The sequence below is a fragment of the Eriocheir sinensis genome, chromosome 31 (genome assembly GCF_024679095.1).
Source record: "Eriocheir sinensis breed Jianghai 21 chromosome 31, ASM2467909v1, whole genome shotgun sequence".
NCBI lineage: Eukaryota > Metazoa > Arthropoda > Malacostraca > Decapoda > Varunidae > Eriocheir > Eriocheir sinensis.
This window is the reverse complement of record NC_066539.1, coordinates 10363741-10385866: the sequence shown is the minus strand read 5'-3', so window position 1 is coordinate 10385866 and position 22126 is coordinate 10363741. Positions and strand designations below refer to the sequence as shown.

The 22126-nt window shown below is 35.9% G+C and overlaps 1 protein-coding gene across 21 annotated transcripts in view; it reads left to right on the top strand.

The window, feature by feature from the left end:
- LOC127005904 (calcium-dependent secretion activator-like) overlaps window positions 1–22126 on the top strand; it is a 214093-nt gene that overhangs the window by 45719 nt on the left and 146248 nt on the right. For all 21 annotated transcript variants that reach the window (XR_007758972.1, XM_050875264.1, XM_050875273.1 and 18 more), the window contains one exon: window positions 5663–5832. Coding sequence is in view for 20 of the 21 variants with exons in the window: in XM_050875264.1 (XP_050731221.1) it covers window positions 5663–5832 (170 nt within the window). In the remaining variant the exon portion in view is untranslated. The remainder of the gene's footprint in view (window positions 1–5662; window positions 5833–22126) is intronic.

The following is a 22126-nucleotide window of genomic DNA, read 5'->3' as shown; positions in this document are numbered from 1 at the left end:
TTTCACCATTATGGTCTGTGGTCGGTTTGTGACGGTTGAGGGCTGTCTTTAATCACATTTCTTAGTTGCTGTATTTGTTCATTAGGCAATACTCTATATTGTGTGTAATCCCAGAATCACACAATCTTGTTTGATAACTTTCAGTCTATTCCATAGTGACAGAATTAGGTATTTTTCTGTGACAGAATTAGGTATTTTTCTTAGCACTCTTTTCTGTGGTTTTGGATGGTATGCTGGGTTTTCTTGGATCACTATAGAAAGTTAAAATTGTTAAAAGAGCAGTATCATGGAGCTTTTGCTATTGTGTTGTTCATGAGGCTGAGTGGCACTGCCACTGCCACCAAAGTACAACACTAAAAATCATCATATGTAGTATTATATATTTTACAAAATGTTAATTCCTGCTATCCAGAATTTGAACTATTAATCATTTATATACATTTTTTTTTTTCACTCCAGAATAGACCATATTGACTATCAATTTGCAACAAGGCCATTTTATCCTTTGTTTACCAAATTTTTAGTTTCAATGTTGCCTACCGCAGCAGCGTTTGTGTAAAGCACTTGTTTTAAGACCAGCCAGTTGCAGAAGTTGAAATAAACACACCTTCATAAATAATATCTAACATTACATACAAGAGATGCTAGAGGGCAAAATACAGCCAAGAACGAAACATTCAGGAGACAAGACATCTCGTATTGCCTCAGCCAGTATGGGGCTGTCAACAAGGTAGAAACAGACCCACTACATTAGGTACTCATTGGTCAAAACCTTAAAACCTATGAGCAATAGGTAAAATATGTTTTTTCCCAACCAGCAGGTGCCATGTTTGGACATTTGGCACCAAACAATAACTTGTACATATTATGGAATCCCAAAATAGAAAAAAGAACTTTCTCCAAGAAAAGTACTTCTTTGACAGTTCTCCGGGTAGCTGCTTCTGGTGCTGTGTGTATAGCCCATACCTTCTATTCAGACTAGTATTTTTTAATCAGTACTGTATATTTCGGCAGATAAGGCGACTTTCAGACCATACAGACCTCAGAATTTAGGATAAATTTCATGACTAGCTTATACATGTGGTAAAAGATGACCCCCAAACTATGAAACTATCATTGACTATCAAGTTAGTGAGCAGCAAAACCACCACTATGGTAATATACCAATACAGTGAATAATTGGATGATGAATGGTAAAATATCCTTTACAAAAGATGGGTCTGTGTGTGCTGCAGCACTATAAATATTGTGTGATTTTGTGATCACAGCTTGGGATAAAGTGAAATAGAGACTACTAATATCTTTAAAAAGTACTGCATCTTTAATGCAATAGTTTGTACAAAGGATGATTTGTTGGGGGACAGTGAAGATGAAGCCAAAGACGACTCACCAGATTCAGACAGGAACCTGTTCATCAACGTAAACAAAGAGACTCATGATGTATGAAATACTTTTTTTTTTTTTTTTTTTTTTTTTTAGGTTTGATACCACATTGGTAATGGATCTTAGTGTAAAATAAAAATTATGCGATTGCTTAAACGCTGCAGCATCTATTTTCAAGACTAACAACCCCAGCAACCTTCACCAAGTCAACGTTATGATTGTGCAGGATGTTGAGGTTAGTGTTTTTGCTGTCTAACATTGAGGCGATGGATTTGAAGACCAGTAAAATAGTTGTGGTTATGGAACCGAGTTGTTGATATTTTTTTTGTAGAAACTCAAAGGTCACCGTTTTTCTGCATGACCTACAAGACAACCTATTTTGGGGGTTTTATTTTGATGATTCTAATGTTGCCTTATCTGCCAACATATATGGCAATTCATTAACTCGGATTCAGACTTTTTATTTTATTTATTTTTTTATTTATTTATTTATTTTTTTTTTTTACCAGTTTCCAAAAATTTAGGCTATTGCAATTTTTGACGTGTTATTCGAAAGATCAGACTTTTACTGTATGTACTTTGAAATGCATGTGAAACCCATTTTCTGGTTCACCCGGTCTTATATTTAGAGAGATTTAGCTAGTTTTCTTGCTTCTGGTAGATCTAGCTGTTGATAAGTGTCAGTCACTGGCACGATATAGATATTCTTGCCTCGTCTGTATGAGATATATTACTCTTAGTTGAGTTACTTTGCATTGTAATACCAAGAACTGATATTTTACTGGCATGTTCCTCTCTTCTGTAATTTCCCTTCACTTGTCTTGTGCAATAGAATATATGGCATCTGTTTTACCTTCTTCTTATCAACAGGATTTCAAAGGTGACCACAAGTTATGTATATGTCTTCGTGTCTACATGTATACTGCATTTCTTTCTAGCCATCTAACCACCTGCCCATCTACCTATCTAAGTATCTCTTCATATTTAATACAACCATTCATTATAGTATTCACTTCTACAGCGAAAGGACATATTGCTTTTCAAAACATTGGAAAAATTAGTCTACTTGTGAGGAAAATAAATGGGAAGTAAATTGGTCTACTTGGGAGAAAAATAATGAGTTGATATAACTTTGCAATTGTAACAACAGCTACCTTCTCCAGAGGGGGTAAGGTTTGAACCCATAGTGGAGAGGTGGAAGGCAAACGCTTTACCAATGAGCCAAAGACTTACAATGGCCCAGGTGATTTGAGGGCTGTTTCTGCATCAGCAATGTAATTTACTTGAGATGCAAAGTTAATAAGAGCAATGGAGGAAAAGTAAATTAAGTTGGGGGCATATGCTATAGCTGTGCAGGTCTATGGTGGATAAAAACACTTGGCCCTGGGACACAGAGCCAGTATGACATCCAGGTTACCAAAGTTTACCTTACTCAGGGTTACCCAGCTACCCATTTATTGACCAGCCTGAGGGAGGATGAACTGCTAGGAGAGCTACATGCCGACCACCCAGGCTGGGATGTGAACCGGGCCCATGGATTTGTAGCTAGGCACACTAACTACTGCACCACTAAGGAATCTATTTGGCAAAGGAATATGCCTGTATAAGGCTGCAAAAAGACATTGATAAATTTTATAGTTGGAGCCAGTAGTGGGAAATGAAATTTAACATTAAGAAATGCAAGGTTTTTGAATTGGCAAAGGAAACAGGAGACCCAACTGTAAAATAGAATAAGGAGCGATCAAATTAAGAAGGCACAAGAGGAAAAAGATTTAGGTGTTACATTCCAAAACAGTATGTACCCAGAGGTGCACTTCACCAAGGTTGCAAGAGAAACATATAAGCTTATAACTAACAACAGAATGGCATTACCCTACATGGATAAGGAAGCTGACTGTGTTGGTAATTCAGCTAAGTTTGTAATATGCAGCAGCAGTGTGGTGTCTACACATATAAATAAAAAAATGAAAATAGAAAGAATTCACAGATCAGTGCCAAAATTGTTCCAAGCTTGAAATCTCAAGATCTAACATACAAGGAGTGGTTGGAATGATTGGGTTTGCCTACTTTGGAGGAGAGAATAGAAAGAGATTTGGCTGTAGCATACAGGGTAATGAAGGAACTGAAAACGATCAACAGGGGTAATCTGTTTATATGGGATCCTAATATTACAAGAGGTCTTTGAAAGAAATTGAGAGTTATGAAGACACAAAGTTATCCCCATAGATATGTTGACACCTGGAATGAACTCGGAAAGGAGATGGTTCAAGCCAAAAGTATTCATTAGTTTAAAGCTAAACTTGATAAACTGAGATTTGGAGACAACTTTTCAAGTGTAACTCTGTATATCAAAACTAGGTAAATACATGTGTAGGTGAGAGGAGCACCAAAATAGATCAACTCAACATACAGCGTAGTTAAGTTTATCACAGTTCCTCATGGTAAGTTTTATGATAAGGTAATGGACAAAATTTAGGTAAATCTATGTGGCCTACCCCAAGAAGGAACACACAGAAGATCATCCTTTCAAATAGTTACTCCCAAGGAAAGACTCACAGCCATCATGTCACAAAAAAAAAAAAAAAAAAAAAAAAAAAGTAAAAATAGAGACTCGATATAAACTTAGAAAGAGAGACAGTTTCCTCTCACAGAGTCTATGAAGCCACAACTATACTCACATCTCTCCCATTCCCACCCTTCCAAAATATCATAGAACAGGAATATGGTGGATAACTCTGTTCCTATGTTGCAGCAAGAGTTGGAAAAGAGGATAATTATAGTAAAATGAGTGATGTAAATTATAAAAATAATAAAACAAAAATAAATGAATAGTTATAACAACAATAACATTAATTGCATTTCTTTTGGTGATATCCTTTTGGGGTAGGATTTTTTAAATGACATTCAGTGGATAAAAACTAATTTTGTCCACCCACTAATTAGATGTAATCTTGTATATACATAATGGATTATAAACTACTGAATCAGCATAGCAAGTAAAACATATTATTGTAAAAGAGCAGGATAGGACACATAGTGATGTATTTGTTAGATAAATTCAGATTCAGCAAAGACATCACAAGAACTTGTTTACTAATTGAGTGGTGGATGAGTGTATATGGCTTGGCAGTTCTATGGTGAGTGCCAGTATGATAGATACGTTCAAGAGAGGGTTAAATATATTTACGGACAGGGAGGATAGGTTTGGTTAGGTTTATAGGAGCTGCCCTGTGTGAGCCTTTCTGCCTCTTGCAGGTTTCTTATAATCTAATGTTTCTATTAAAAAAGTAGTTTTGGTTTATGATTAGTAAACAAACAACCCATATTTATGTTTGATATGAAATCAATATGTATGCACAATATGAATGTGATGAATTGGGATGTTATTCAATAGTTTGAAAATATCACTAAACAGGTGCTGCTCAACTGCTGTACATCTTAAAGAACTTTTACTGTAATAATGATATTATGATAATAATTGGGGAAGGAGAAGGAAGGAAATTTGGGTGTATTGAAGTGAGTATATTCCCAATTAGTTTTGCTAAACTTTTTGGGAATCCACTGACCTCAATACACCCATGTTTCCTTCCTTCTCTTCCTTGAAAGTATGCCATTATGATTTTTATTAAACTGATTAAAGGAGGTGGAACAGGAAGAATGAGACCATTATATGGTGTTGAAGACAGTCCTTACTCAAATGTTTTCATTCATTCCATTTTCCCACTTACCTTAAGCTATGCTCACAGAGTTTTTGTTTCCTGAAAAGCTCTGAGAGGAGTATAAATTCTCAAAAGTTGTATTTGAAAAATCATGAAATCATAGCAAAGCTCATTCAATTGCAGTACAGCATTCAATGTTTCCTCGTTTTTGAGACTAGAATACGATGGATCATTGGCATTTTCTTACAATGAGCCTCATAACTTAATTTTGTTATTATGTTGAATGTTTACATATTTTTGACAAGGTTAAATATGCATTGAAGTTATTCGGTATGCCCAGTTTAGTCACATTTCAGTGGAGTAAAGTAATAATACTCAGTTTTCAGTGTACTTCTTACGCTAGTTTATATATGTATCATTCCATACAAAAATGTGATCCATTTTAGATACTATGTCATGCTAATATAATTCACATCCTCTGCAATATTGAAAAGAATGACAATATGCATGTTCAATAATTTCGTGGGTTACCCTGTCCTAATAGACAGACACAAAGAGACAAAGAAATATGCATGGACATACATACACACAAAAAAAGCAACATTTTGTCTTTTTTTCAGAATCGCAAGTTAATGCCCAAGTTTGTGGTGAAAGAGATGGAATCCCTTTATCTGGAAGAGCTCAAGACCTCTATAAACCTTTTGATGGCCAACCTAGAGAGTCTGCCTGTTTCCAAGTGCTCTCAAGAAGGGAAATATGGGTTACAAAAACTCAGAAAGTACAATCATAGGTAAGTCTTAGACCTTTTGTTTATGATCCAACCTTCACTAGGAATTTTGTCAGCTCTGCCATGGGTCTCTAGCATAAGCATTGATATTTTCACCCATTTGCCTTTGCTACTTTATTACTGCTGTAGAACCGTTTGTCTCCACCTGAAGAATGTAAATTTTATTTACAAGTATATGATTTTTCTATTACTGTATGTATTATGTGCTTTCTCTTCCTGATAGCTTTTACCTGAAGCAATTTTGAACTGCTAACCTTGGAAGAGCCTTCTTTATTATATTTTTTCATGTTTTTTATAGTAATATGCATATAACTGGTCTCCTTTTTTTCTCTACTCCTTTAAAGTTTTGAGACCTTCATGTGCTTACCTACTGATATTTCTTTTCTTTCTTTTTTTTTATTTTTTTTTGTGGGGTGTTCCCATAGGAGGCCTTGCATGTATTGTTATTATATGATACTTTGGAATTGCATTATATTTTGCATATCATTTCAACATTATTATGGATTTTTGAGCTATTTGTAAATTATATATGACATTTTGCACAATAATATAGTTTTTGTCAATATTATTTATCTCATTTTCACCAAATCTGATTTTGTTTTACTATGTAGAGGAGCAAAACCCTTTGTGTTGCTGTATGAATCCAGCTTCAGTTACCTAGATAGTAGTGATAAAGACAACCTGCTGTATCTCCATTCACTCACTACTCCCACTCACAGTTTTTTATGAGCTCAATAATAATAAATTATATATATATATATATATATATATATATATATATATATATATATATATATATATATATATATATATATATATATATATATATATATATATATATATATATATATATATATACACACACACATATATAGATAGATATATAGATATAGATAGAGAGAGATACGTATGTATGTATGTATGTATGTATGTGTATTCAGTAAACCCTCTCTAAATCGGACTAATTGAGTAGAAACCTCATCCACAATAGCCAAGAATCCAAAATGTCATGTTTAAAAATTTATACGTACCTATGTTAAGCTGTTCCATAGTTTACCAACAATTCTGATTAATTCTCACATGAAGATTAAAACTCTATAGGGAGTTGCAGCAGAGCAGAACCGTATTAATATAAGTTTATACGGCTTTTGAGTCTTGTGTAACGGAGCGGCAATGAGGGAGTGAGGGTGACATGCTTGTAGTTGTAAACAGACCAAAGTACGAGGCGCAGCATTCGTATCCGGAAAGCTAATTTTCAGTGAAAAAGTTACAAGTTGCATCTGGTGCACAGACAGTTAAAATTGTTGTTGAATTTGAAAATATATCTAACCATTGCTTCTGTGTGTCAATATGATAAAAATAAATAAATAAATAAATAAATAATGAGCAGCCACATTCCTCTTGCCCTACACCAGTGGTTTCCAATTCCATGGTCTTGACTCAAATGAGGGTCGTGAGAGTGTTTCTGAGGGTCGCTGGAGGGTCTTGGAAAAAAGCTATATATATAATTATATCATGCTATAAAGGCCAATTTTTAAGATCACAGTTAGGTCAAATTTAGAATTTTCAATAATGTAGTTGAATTTATTTTATTAGGACAGCATGAAAATCCTCCTAAATATATACTAACAAAAGTAGCCTTAACTTGTAATAAAGCACCCATACACATACAGTATGGCTCGTCATATGAGTAGCATTCACATATAATATTCTTCTGTCGAGCAGACAATGAGGAGGTGGAGGATAAAATCATAAATATCTGAAAGTATAGCATATCAAAATAATATGAAATATATAGCTACTACATGTTCATGCATCTAGGGTCACCAGGCCAGGTCAAGACTGTATTTAGGGATGCAACCAGAAAAGTTTGTGATCCGCTGCCCTATGCCAATGATGGTTCAGGAGGGACAGCATGTTAGAGGGTGACAGGCTTTGTTTTGAAATGGAGTGGTCCAAACTTGTGCCAAATTCCATGCTATAAACTAGATCTTCATTTGACTTATAACATCTATCCAGATACTTTCAGGATGTGTGGCATTTTATAACATCTATCCAGATACTTTTAGGATATGTTGCCTATATCCTGAATTTTTGTCTGATTTATGGATATGTGTCCAGAGCACTGAAAATCTGGTTTAGCTAATGTACAGAACATAGAGGTCCGATTTATTGAGTGTTTACTGTGTGTGTATATATATATATATATATATATATATATATATATATATATATATATATATATATATATATATATATATATATATATATATATATATATATATATATTAGTTATGGCATAGATGAGAAATTAATCAAATAATGATCACTTCATTTGTTGACCGTCTTTAATAACCAGTACTTCAATGTATCATACAATGTAATCACAAAAAAATAACAAAAAATTCATCAGTGATCTTTTAACCTGCAGACTAACAAAGAGTGTAGGGATCAGAACAATGTTCATCTCTGGCAATCTTTCTGGGAGTCAACAGATTGCTTTTGTCCCAACTTTTCATTTTCAGATGGGCTCCCAAAATTCTGCCCCCCGTGCTAGAGTTTCTTGTAGGGATCTTCGCTACAATAGGCTGCCCCTCCCTTATTGCAAACGTAGCAGCCTTTTGGTATATTTTTTAAAGATTTATAGTCCATGTTTTCATACCCTTTTTCCGTCCAGTTGTGTCGTTATTCATATGGCTGAAGCTATGATACTGTTTTAGTGACCTGTTCTTTGCATCATCATACTACTACCACTATTACTACTAAAACTGCTACTACTATTACTACCACTACTATTACTACCACTACTACTACTACTGCTACTACTACTACTACTACTACTACTACTACTACCACCACCGGTGCTGCTGCTGCTGCTCCCAAAACCAATATTATAACTTCTACTACAACCACTACTACTACTACCACTACTACTATTCTGCAATCACTACCACTTCCACTACCACCACTCCTGTATTGTTGCTGCTGCTACAACTGGTAATTCTTCTACTGCAACTGTTACAACATCTACAACAACAATTGTTCTACTACTACTACTTTTACTACTTCATTCATCACTATTGCTTTTGTTGCCACTGCAGCTACCAGTACAGATGCTTTAAGTTTGTTTTGATGTCTACAGTCATTATTATGCTGTTCTCTCAGTAGTTTGATATTACTCCCGATACTCTTTCTACTTCAACTGAGCCTACAACAAACTAAAACAACAACAAGTACTACTACTACCACCACCACTACTACTACTACTACTACTACTACTACTACTACTACTACTACCACCACCACATTACTACTACTACTACTACAGCTACTACTGCTACTACTTCTACCACTACTACTACTACTACTACTACTACTACTACTACTACTACTACTACTACTACTACTACTACCATCTCTACTACTACTACTACTACTACTACTACTACTACTACTACTACTACTACTTCTACTGTTACTACTAATACTGTTATGCACTATGATGAGTACTGCTACACTTATTCATCACATTTTTTTTCTTTTTTTTTGTAAATTATTCATCTCATTCTATATTATTTTTTACTGTGTTTGTATCCCACTACACTGTAAATGTTTTTCATTTGAATTGATCATGTACATGGAGGACTTTGCTGTTGTATACTTTTGCATGAAGTAGTTGAACTGAGTGATATACAGAAATTTCCACATCTTCCTCACAGTTATCTTCATATATTGAATTAGTATCAATAAGTAAAATATATATATATATATATATATATATATATATATATATATATATATATATATATATATATATATATATATATAGATATATATATATATATATATATATATATATATATATATTTATATATATATATATATATATATATATATATATATATATATATATATATATATATATATATATATATATATATATATATATATATATATATATATATATATATATATATATATATATATATATATATATATATATATATATATATATATATATATATATATATATATATCTGCAGGTCCGTGGTTGATCCTGGCTTGGGGCAGTCGATGCCCCCCTCAGTCAGGTGTTCATCCTTCCCTCTGGGCCAGTCAGTAAATGGGTGGCTAGGGAAATGCAAGGAAGGTGAACTGCTTTCCGCTGAATGTCTCACTTGCCCACTTGTCCCAAGGTAATGGGTTCTTACCTACCAAAGACTCAAGGGTCAATAAGATGGATATAAGCACCAAGACCATGCACAGTTTTGCATTTGCTACTCTCTTTACTCAGTTTAACACTAGCCCCTACATTTTAAGCAAATAATTTTCCTGCCTGACCCTGTCAGATGGCAACTCAGAGGTAAGGGGAAATTTTATCCTTATATCCCATAGTAATGAAAAATTATGTTTAGAGAAATTAGAAGTGAATATTGTGAGGTGGAACTGCTGTAAAAAAGAAATGAAAGTCAGGTGAAGACATGGCAGTAATCGGTTTGTGTGTATCTACCTAGTTGCATTTACCTAGATGTGATATACAGGAGGTTAGCTACACTTGTAGAGTCCTGTCTCCAAGTCTCATATTATCAAGTTTAGCTTGAAAGTCATTCATATTTTTGGCTTGAGCCATCTCCTTTTCGAGGTCATTCCAGGTGGCATTGCATCTATGGGGAAAGCTGTGCTTCTTGATATTTCAGGCACCTTGTCTTCCTCAGTTTATTTCTGTGACCATCTGTTTCTTGTAAATATCCCTTATAAACTATCCCTATCAACCATTTCCATTTCCTTTATCTCTCTGTATTCTGCAAATCAGATCTCTTCTCACCTCCAAGGTAGATGAAACCCAGTCTCTCTAATCTTTCATCATGTGTCATCCCAGTCTTGGCACCATTTTTGTTGTTACTCTTAATCCTTTACACTTTCCTAATATTTTTATTTTTATATGAAGACCACTCCACTGCTACATATTCCAATTTTGTGTGTGTGTGTGTGTGTGTGTGTGTGTTTGTGTGTGGGCGTGTGTATGTGTTGGCTCAAACTATTCTGCTTTGGTTGACACAAAGCATTTTCCTCCAGATTCATCCTCCCACCAACCTCACTGTGCGTGATATTAAAATTCTTAATAACGATCCATGCTCTGTCTGCCCTGAACCCTCAGAGTGCTTATGGGTCTGATGAAATTCCTCCCAAAAAATGCAAATAATTATTCTGCATAACTCCACATTTTTAACAAAAGACCCTCACAACAGGAATCACAGGCCTGAATTATGGGTTGAACACCACAGAATGATTAACCTCTGGCTTTGCTATTATTTCTGATGGAGGCAGAAGATACTTAGTGTTCTTCAGTGCTTTAAAAATTCAATATCTTCACTTAAAAACTCAACAATACCTTTCACATATCTATCCCTTACAATTCTTCAATAACACACAGTTATCTTTTTTTCTACCCTAAACATTCTTGGGCTGTTCATAACTAAGAAGCTCATCTGAAAACTTCATATCTCATCTCCTGCTAAATCAGCATCCTTGAGGTTAGGTGCTCAGTATCGTCTTCACCAGTTCTATTCTCCCTTCCACTTGCTAACTATTTATAAAGGCCTTGTCTGCCCCTGAATGAAATACATGTCTGCGGGGGCCTCCTCACACACGGCTCTAGGACAGAGTAGAGTCAATGGCTGTTTGTTTCATCAGCTCCCCTCCTCCTACTGACTGTCTTCTACCTCTAAATTTACCCCACAATGTTGCTTCCATTTCTATCATCTATTGATATTTTCATGCTGACTGCTCTTATAAACTAACTTCTTGACTGGATGCCTTCAGCACTCCTGTGACCGCTGCAAAAGACTTTCTACTCCAGCTCATCCCCGTGTTGTCCAAACTCCCAATGCACGAGTTAACCAGTATCTTAATCCTTTCATCCTTTTCATTGGTAACCTCTAGAAGAGCTTTCTTTTTTCTGTATTTTCTGCCTATGACTTTAATATATTCAAGAGGGGCATATCAAGACACCCCTTGAACCAAATCTGCCTCTGTGGGAGCAGCACTACAGCAGGCCTTTTGTTTTTTATCATTTAAACTGCCTCCCTTGTTGTAAAATAATAATAAAAATTGTAGCAACTGTGCCTGTATGTCTCGTCTCTTGCTGTCACAATTCCCTTTTTTGTTTGATAATTTAAGGATTCAGTGAAGTCTAACTTTTTGAATAGCAGCAAGTCTAGTTTTGCTTGGGTGTCTGTACCTGTAATTTTAATATCTTCTTTGCCTCACTGAGGCATCATGTTGGTATATTTAACAGTACGAGTCACCCCCTACATATGCAAATTTGCAAACTAGCAGATTTTCCATTGAAGAAAAGTATTTCCCAGTATTAAATTTTTGGCCGTCCCCCTTGTAAACTCAGAGGAACATAAGCATGTGTATTTAAGAGAGATTTTGAATGAAGAAGAGACAAAAGATGAAGGAATTAAAGGATGAAGTAATGTAGAAAAATGAACAAAGGATGACAGAGGTAAAGACAAAATTTAGGGGGGAGTGATGAATAAGCACATGTATTATTTAAGAGAGATTTTGAATGAAGAAGAGATAAAAGATGAAGGAAGTAAGGGAGGAAGTAATGAAGAAAAAGAAACAGAGGACGACACAGGTAAAGACAAAATTTAGGGGGGAAGTGATGGACGACAATATAAAAAAAGTGGTATGGAAGAAACAGAAACCAAAGGGAGACGTGCAGAGGAGCAGAAAAAGAAACAGATGAGGTGGAATTACTGGAAACAAATATAGAAGGAATAATACCAAGGAAATTAGAACCAAAAGATTACCTCAGAGAAAGACAACCAGAAATAGTGTGCTTTGTTGAAATTAAATCAGCAGAAGATATATGTTGAAAACTGCAGAAAATATACTGAATTGTGGAAGGACAGGCAAGAGGAGATGAGTGGAAGTGTTATGATAATAACTGAAGCAGAGATAAGAAAAGAAGTGAAGGTAGAACAGAGGAAAAGGAAAGCAGAGGTGTTAAGTGTGCAGATACTGGATGAAAGTGAAGAGTCAGAAAAATATTGTGGTGTCATATACCCTCCAAGACAATTTACTGGACGAGAAATAAGCACAGGGTTTAAAGATGCCCTGGAGAGTTTGGCATAGATAATAAGGAAAATTAAAAATGTGGTGCAGTTTGGTGTAGATAATAATGAAAAGCAAAAACGTAGTGCAGTTTGGCATAGGTAATAAGGAAAAACAAAAATGTGGCACAGTTTGGCGTAGATAATAAGGAAAAGCAAAAATGTGGCACAGTTTGGCGTAGATAATAAGGAAAAGCAAAAATGTGGCACAGTTTGGCGTAGATAATAAGGAAAAGCAAACCTGTGGCACAGTTTAGCGTGGATAATAAGGAAAAGCAAAAATGTGGCGCAGTTTGGTATAGATAATAAGGAAAAGCAAAAACATGGCGCAGTTTGGCGTAGATAATAAGGGAAAGCAAAAACATGATATTAATGCGAGAATATAATTGTAGGAAAATGTTTGGAGGTGAGTGCAACAAGATTACCTGGGGTTAAAAGTGAATAATATGATATGTGAAGAGCCAAAAGAAATGGGTGAGAAACTGAGCAAAAAATTCCAGAAAGTGTTTACTAAGGAATCAAATTTTAGAAATCCACAAAGAGGAAGAAACAGAGCAGGATGGATGAAATGAAAGTGAATAAAGAAGAGATACAGATGATAAGGACCCGAGAGGAGAGAAAGGCAACACTTCTAGATGAGGACATATGAGGCGTGTAGAGCCAAAGGGGCGAGTGCGCCAAATCGCAGTTTTGAGTTATGAGGCTTTAAAGTTTAGCAACAGTGCTGTTTCGTTATACATAACAGCATGTAAACATTATTATATATCAAAATGATCCTCAGAAAGAATACTTTCATGTAGGCAAGGAAAAAAAATGATAAGAAAAAAATTAAGCATTAACAAAATCTAAAAGCTACAAAAATAAAACAATACTAAAACATAATAACATACTATGTAAATCATCAAAGCTGTTATTAAGATGAAAATATACATTAGTTGCCAAATTGAAGATATTTTATTTTAAAATTAATTTAATTATATTGATTTTCTACGATTTTCGTAAATTTTTGTAAATGCAGCTCCTTTTCACTTTCCTAGACATCACACGATGTGCTAAGTACTCAGTTTGTTTCTCATGGGAGGCTAAAGCATAGAAATATTCAAAATGGTCTGAATGTGGTCCATTCCCACCAATTCATAGCACTTTTGTGGGCAAGAGCAAAGTGGACCCACAGCTATGGACACCATAGGCATCCCCTTCACACTCATGTAATCCTGGCCACTATCACATTTTGTCTTCCTCTGCACCTTCTTCAACTTCTCCACGCACTTCTTTCACTTCAGAGATTGTCCAGGAAGCTCTGGGTCACTGTCACTGGATGTAGAACCCATGATTTTCTGTTTGAAACACAAAAATTGGGGTAAATCCATGAGGAATTAAATGATTGTGATGAAGATTTCAGCTCGGGGAGAGTCTGGGGCCCCAGGCATGAGCTGCGCTGCCAATTGAGCAAGCAGGAGGTTGTGTAACCACCCGCTGCTAATTGATTGGTCATCCTTTCTGCCCGGGACTTGGTGTGCTCGCCCCTATAGCTTGTAATCTTGGAACTGGTCTGCTCTCCGGTGCTGAAAAAGTACATGGTATTGATCCCTCTGTACACAAGTCACATGTTCAGTTCTCGCCAGACAGCCGATTGTATCTTATAGAGGAGGGTTACGCTTGTCTCGCACAACCCATAACTCTAAAACGTTAAAATGGCGTACTTGCCCCTTTGGCTCTAGATACCTCATATTTTATGAGTATAGCAAGCAGTTAGTCAAACCAATAATGATATGATGAAATGGCCACAAAAAAATGGGGAAAGTCCCGAAATAATAGAAAAGAGCAGATAAAATCCCAATTTATAAAAGTGAAAACAAAAACTAACCATTAGATTGTGAACTAGTATCATTGACAAGTATTTTATGTAAAATCTTTGAAAGATTAATCAAGAAACAATGGATAGAACATTTAGAAAGAGAAAAAATATTAATAGAGACAGTTTAGTCTTAGAAGGGGATGATCATGTGTTACAAATTTGGTAAGTGTTTACTTGAGAGTAATAAAAAAAACATGAGAAAGGGGGATTGGTAGATTACATATATCGGGATCTAAAAAAGGCATTTGATAAAGTTCCAATTAAAAAATTGTTACGGAAACTGAAAAGGGGAAAAAAAAAAAGAAGTTGCAGAAAGACATCGACAAGACATATGAATTGAGTAAAATTTGGGAAAGGGAATTTGATAAAAAAAATCCCATGCTTTAGAAATAGAGAAAAGAGAAATGAGACCTACATGCACCTACAATATTGGAAATTGTATAGGTAATAGCAAGAAGAAAAGAGGAAAAAGACCTGGAAGTGGTGACTCAGGATGGTCTGTCACTGGAGAAGCACATCAAAGATGGATTTAGAGATACATACAATATGCTAAGGAATTTAGAAATGTCTTTATAAATATATGATGAAAAAACAACCTCAATGATTATGCCAAAACTGGATTGTGCAGAAGTTGTATGGTCGTCTCACAAGGAGAAACACTTGAAGAAACTGGAAATAGTACAAAGAATAGCCAGTAATGGTGCCAGAACTGGAAGACTCTTGAAGAAAGATTGAAATGGGTAGGCGGTGGCTGAGTGGTTAGCGTGCGGGCCCCGCATTCATCACGCCATGGACAACGTCGATTCGAATCCCCACGCTACCACCTGGGTTGCCATCACTTAAGAAACACATTAGAAAACTGAAGAGGATACAGAGAGCGGCAACAAAAATGGCACCTAGGCTGAGCGACCTGCCTTATGAAGAAAGATTGCTGAGGCTGAACCTCCCTACATTGGAAAGTAGAAGAGAAAGAGGAGATTTAATAGCAGTGTATAGGGTGATGAATGGTCTGGAGAAATTGGATAGAGATGACTTTTTGATAAGAGAATAGAAAAATTTTAGAGGAAATGGAAAACGGTTGAGAAAAGGACATTGTAGAGGAGACATCAAGAAGAGCAGCTTCCCGCAGAGATGTGTAGGGGCCTGGAATGGGCTGGAGAGGGAAGTGGTACAGGCTAAGTCAATAAGCGCATTTAAGGCCAAATTAGACGGAAGTAGTTGGAAAGACGGGACAGCACGAGCATATCCCCGTTCCTGTAAATCACAACTAGGTAAATACACACACACACACACACACACACACACACACCAACAGAAAGGATCCAGAGAGCAGTGACGAAAGTGGTGCCAAGCTTGAGAGACATGGCATACGAAGAAAGATTGGAAAGGAGAAGAGAAAAAGGAGATGTAATTGCAGCACACAGGGTTATGAAAGAAATGGAAATGATTGACAGGGGTGTCCTTTTTTGTATGGGATGCTTGAAATAAGGGTCATGGAAAGAAATTGAGGAAGGCGAGGTGACTGAGAGAGACCAAGAAACATACCTTTCCTCATAGATGCAGAGGCACGTGGAATGACCTCGAAAAGAATATTTTTTAAGCCTAAACTATTCATGAATTTAATTAAAGTTAAACTTGATAAACTGAGATTTGGAGACAGGACCCAAGTGTAGTTCTTGTGTATCACAACTCCACCCATCCCTCTCCTATCGCTCCAAATTGGTTATGAATATGTGCGTGATAGTGGAAATGTATGATAGCTGATCTGAAGAATCAATGGGAATAATTCTAAGTGGTTATTGGGTGGCCGATCTACCAATATTTTATGCCTTTTATACTGCTCTTTGCACATATTTTCTGACCAAACACTGTTCCAACATGATATTATACTTGTTATAACTCTCACAATGCCACCTTATTAATCTCGGCAATGGTTGGGGGATTCTTGCAAGGCTCCTCAGCCATTGTTGTCACACAAAATACTGGGGGGTTGGTTCACTTGTTAGACTTATTACCCGCTGGGTGGAGAGGCAATCCAAACCGAACAGTTGATCAGCTGAGTGCAACAAAATGGCTACCAACAACAACAGTTCCCTCAGAAATTTTCCTTCAGCAGCTCTTATAGGCAACCATTTATCAGACACAGTAATATTAGTGAATGAAACATTCGTAGAAGGTAAGGAGGTGCAACAGAGGCGACGCTGGCCACACCCACATAGCTATGAGGTTTTCTTTGTTTACTAACACTGACTCCCCCTCCCACACTACCCCCCATGCAACAACTTCCTGGACCATTTGGCTAATGCTACCATCTTGATGCAACTTGTTCACTCTGTTGTGCAATGCTGCACAATGTTTGGTGGGTGTTTCATCAACTGAATGCAGGGCAGTTTTCACTGTTGTCAACAGAGAGACACACACTTGACTGAATAAGAGGAAGGTTGGCGGGAGTGTCGACCTATCACTGAGCAATGATGGTCAGTGACAGCACCAATCAGCTGCCATGCACCATAGATTTATTGAAACCTGGAATAACCTCTAAAAGAAGATAGTCTAGGCCAAAAATGTTAATGAATTTAAAGCTGTGCTTGATAAACTGAGATTTGGAGACAGGGCCCTACCAGTGTTGCTTGCTTCTGGTATACCACAACTAGTTAAATATGTACACACACACACACACACACACACACACACACACACACACACATATTAATATGTATATTTTCTACAAGAAAAAAATTGTTAGAGCTATAGATTTAATCATCAACAATGTTGGAAAATGCCATTTAGTCATCAGAATAAGACAAACTATTGCCACATTTTCTAGAGAGCTGATATGAATCCTGGAATCAATTATACAACACTGAGAAATGGGTTGAGAAATCTCAAAAGAATTGCATATTATTGGAAGCTTTATTTCTCCATCACTGCCTACTGTCATACATAAGCAGAACGATTGCCGCAGTTGTGACCACTTCCACCAGTACATGTGTTCTCTACTTTGAAAAGGAAGATGAACTCAACTTTTGAAAATTAATGGGTTTCACAGAACGATAATCATAAATTGTTTGGATATGTAAATGATGACATGCTTCAAAGTCAGATGACTAAGATGATTCAGGAGTTGAGAAACTTGCCATACGAGGAAAGACTCAAGCAGTTAAACTTGCATTCTCTAGAAAGGCGAAGGGTGCGTGGAGACATGATCGAGGTTTATAAATGGATGAAGGGCTTTAATAAGGGAGACATTCATAAGGTTTTGTTGGTAAGAGAACTGGGTAGGACACGAAGTAATGGGTTTAAACTGGATAAATTCAGATTCAACAGGGACATAGGCAAAAATTGGTTTACTAACAGGGTGGTGGATGAGTGGAATAGGCTTAGCAGTCATGTGGTGAGTGCCAATACAATTGTCACATTCAAAAATAGACTAGATAAATTCATGGACAGCGATATTAGGTGGGGTTAGATACACGGGAGCTTAGGGTCAAAGGAGCTGCCTTGTACAGGCCTACCTGCCTCTTGTAGACTCCTGCGTTCTTATGTTTTTATGTTAACCCCAACCACCACCAAATAGTAACTGTACTCACAGGATCCTGATGTGGTGGACCAGCGTTGAGCGGTACAAAAATTAATTTCCTATCTCACGGATCCATAATATATACAGGGATTTCAGTGATATATTAATCTCCTGAAAACCACATGGGAAATTAATTCAATATACTTAGCTTGGGGGTTGGTGGAGTGAATGAAGCGTTGTGGAGATGGACGAGTTGGCTGGATGAGTTCCCTGCCAATGCTTGTCGGCCATACACAGTGTATATTTATGCTACACTGAGCATTATACCAGAGTTTATGTACCTATGAATATTAACCATAAAGGTTCCAACCAAGGTTTCAAAGGTTGTTGAAAGGCGAGACGGTAAATTAAACTCGGGGAGCAGAATGTTGACGTGTAGCTGTCTAAAATCCGAGAGAGAGGCTTGGCGCCTCTGTGTCTATGACATCAGTTACGGTGAAGCTTTGAAGCTTAAACATATGTGGCATCACTGCCACGTCAGCCAGGGTTGTGGTGTGAAGGTTTCTCTCATGATATACCATAGCAAATTTACTTTAATAATCCAGACTTATTTAACTCTTTGAAGTGCTGTTGACCCCAAATAGTGTATAATTTCTCCCTAGTGATATCTATGATTTAAGGGGAGGTAATTTTGTATTCAAAAATTTTTGACACCAACAAAGATTGAAACGTCCAATACTGGAAATTGCTTGTGAGAAAAAAACTTTCTCAGTTTCACCTCAGGGTTATAGCTTGCGAGATGTCTCACCATATTGATCACAAATATTGTTCTTGTGAAAGCAATGAAAAGTCCATATTAGTCATCTGGGTTGTCAGTCACCCATAAACATACCTAGACAGGATTATCCATTTCTGAATGCGCATAAATTTTGACACACAACTAGGTTAAAAATTTTTTTTTTTTTTTTTTTTTTTTTTTTTTTATTTTTTTTTTTTTTTTCATATGCAGTTTTATATTTTCCTACAAGAATCTTCTTAAATGTTGGCTTGGATGAAATGGTTGTTAGTTAGGAGCGTTCCTGTCCGTGACATAACACAGCTGCCTCGCAAAATAGTGTAGCATCACTTAGTGATGGCTGCTTTAGAAAAAAAATAATAAGATTGCAATAATCAAATATTTTTAGAATATTTATTCATATTTTTTTCCATGAGATTGTGTAAACAATATGTATCACAGACTACAAATTTGCAAATTACAAGGATGGACTACTTGAAAAAAATATTGAAATGCAAATAGATGAGTAATAGTATATATTTATTATACTGTATAATATTGCCACTAGTGAGCTTTATTCTCTCAGTCGCATCTTCACCTTATGAACAAGGTCTTTCATACAATGAAGTTTCCAAGCAATGGTGGTGGTGTGTAACTTTTCACATCTTCATGAAGTAGGCATTGTGTGCATGCTACACAAGATCCTGTCCAGTGTTGTTGACTGCTCAGTGCCATTTACCTAAGAAGTTTGAGCCTTCCAGAAGCACTCTGTTTTTGTCATCAGCACATTTGCTTTCCTTGTAGCCAGTGAAGCGTCATTTTATCCAGTTTCAGCAGTGTTGTCTTTCTAATGCAACTCATATATGGAACTTCTTGGATAGAAGAGTTTGTGCTGGATAGTGTTACACTGTTCAAGTCAAAAGCCAACATGTTTCTGAGCCATTGTGACACTGATCGCTTTTGTGGTTCGTAGATTTACGGTTCATTTATATGTTTGTTTTGTCATTGTTGCACCATTGCTATTAGCTGTTGCACAGATTCTAATGATTTTTATTGTTTTTAGATATATATCAAGGTTTAAGCATTGACTTTATTCCTCCATGGCCATGCTTTAACGTACATCAGCAATCTATGGGCATTACTCATGTAAAGAATTGTATTTCATATACATGTATGTCTTAAACATTTCTTCTTCCTCATTCCACATCTTTTACTTATTAATTAATTCATTTATTTATTTATATTTATTTATGTAATCAAATGAGTTCAGAAAAGGTAGTAATCATGTCCAGTCTGAGTAACTGTGTGATCCCCAACCACACGGCTGGGGAGCAGCACATTAGTTTTATTTAGCTCTAGCTACATTATTCAAGAGCCAGCTATGCAAAGAAACCACTTCAGTTTGGTATTTTAAGAGGGACCGAGATGATTTCACATCAACACTTGTAAGCAAATGTGGCCTTTAAGATATTTCATAATGATGATGGACAAGCAGTAGACAACCTCCATGGAACACCACTCATGGCTCCCTTACCTGCTGGGAATGAGAAATTCAGTTTTGCAATGGAGTCGACTGTGCCATTATTCAGTTTACTCAGAGAGGAGCCTGTTAACTATTCTCAAGGACGTTTCCTGTATTGCCATAGAAAGCATTGAATATTTGCTAAAAATATATAATTTATTTTTGGCATGAAGAAATCCAGGAAAATGTCCTTTCATTTTAATCATGTAAAGCAGGCATCAAGATTAGATGAAATTCATCATACATCATATTTAGAAATACATGTGTAGCATAATATACTTTCAAACCAATCCTATTGGTTTTGTGAGATTCAAAACTCATAAATGTTTCCCTTGTGAAATTTAATTGATCATTGTATACATAGAATACAAATCAGTTTATAATGAAGGGATAGGAAGGGAAGCAATTATAATACCTTTGGAAAAGGAAGCAAGCATGAGATAGCCAGAGTAATAATTTTACAAAATGAATGATAAAAGGAGCAGTGAAGAGATTGAGGGCAGACAAAACCAATGTAGATGATTTAACTGCCAAAATAATTAAATATGGAGAGAAAATTTGCATTTGTTTTGCCATTATAATAACAACACATATATCTTGGAAAAAGTAGAAAAACACCTGCAGTGCTTGTAGATTTAGCTCAAGTGTAGCAGGGAAACCTCTAATGATCATTGGCAGATTGGAAAGAGTAACCCAGCCAGTCCCAATGAATGCCACGCAATAAGTTCCATTGTTTTTTGTTATTATTATTATTATTATTATTATTATTATTATTGTTATTTATTTTTTGTTATACACAGTGCAATAGGTTGAGTCAGAAAAGTACAAATAATAAGCTACAAGTATAAGATAAAACTAAAAAAGTTTAAGCCAAAATGGTCTCCCACCATGGCTAGGGTCAAAAGGGTTTGCATCCAAGTTGTCATTACTCATATATACCACATAATTAAGTGGCCATTTGTGAAGACAACATTGAAATGGAAAATCAGATCTCCCAAACAAGAAAGCTAAATTTTTTCAGCAGCTCAAAGAGACTCATATCATTGAACATTGTGTTAGTAATTGAATCTATTGTCAGAAAATCACTTCTCAGCTAAATTTACAAGAACCTGCAGGAAACAAAAATGAAAATGGCTTATCAGCATAAAAATAGGCTCTTAAAAGCAAATAGTAAGCCATAAATTTCTTAGTTATATAAGAGTAAAGAGAATTAATTCCTCGCTGTAACAGGAATAGTTGCATCTGTATTTCAACGTATGGTGTAATATTCTCCCCAAAACTCAACTTACTTTTGCCTCTCATTTCTTTGAGTGATTTTGAAGCCTTCAGCCATTTGTTTGTACCCTTGTCTGATTTTATCAATAGATACTGTAAATAGAATACACTTTTTGTTGTTACATGTATCTAGAATATTTTCAAATGTAACATAAATCTTTGAATAATCAGCAGCTCCTAATAATTTTTCTTTGTTTTAGCTTTTTTTTTTCCTGGAGACATT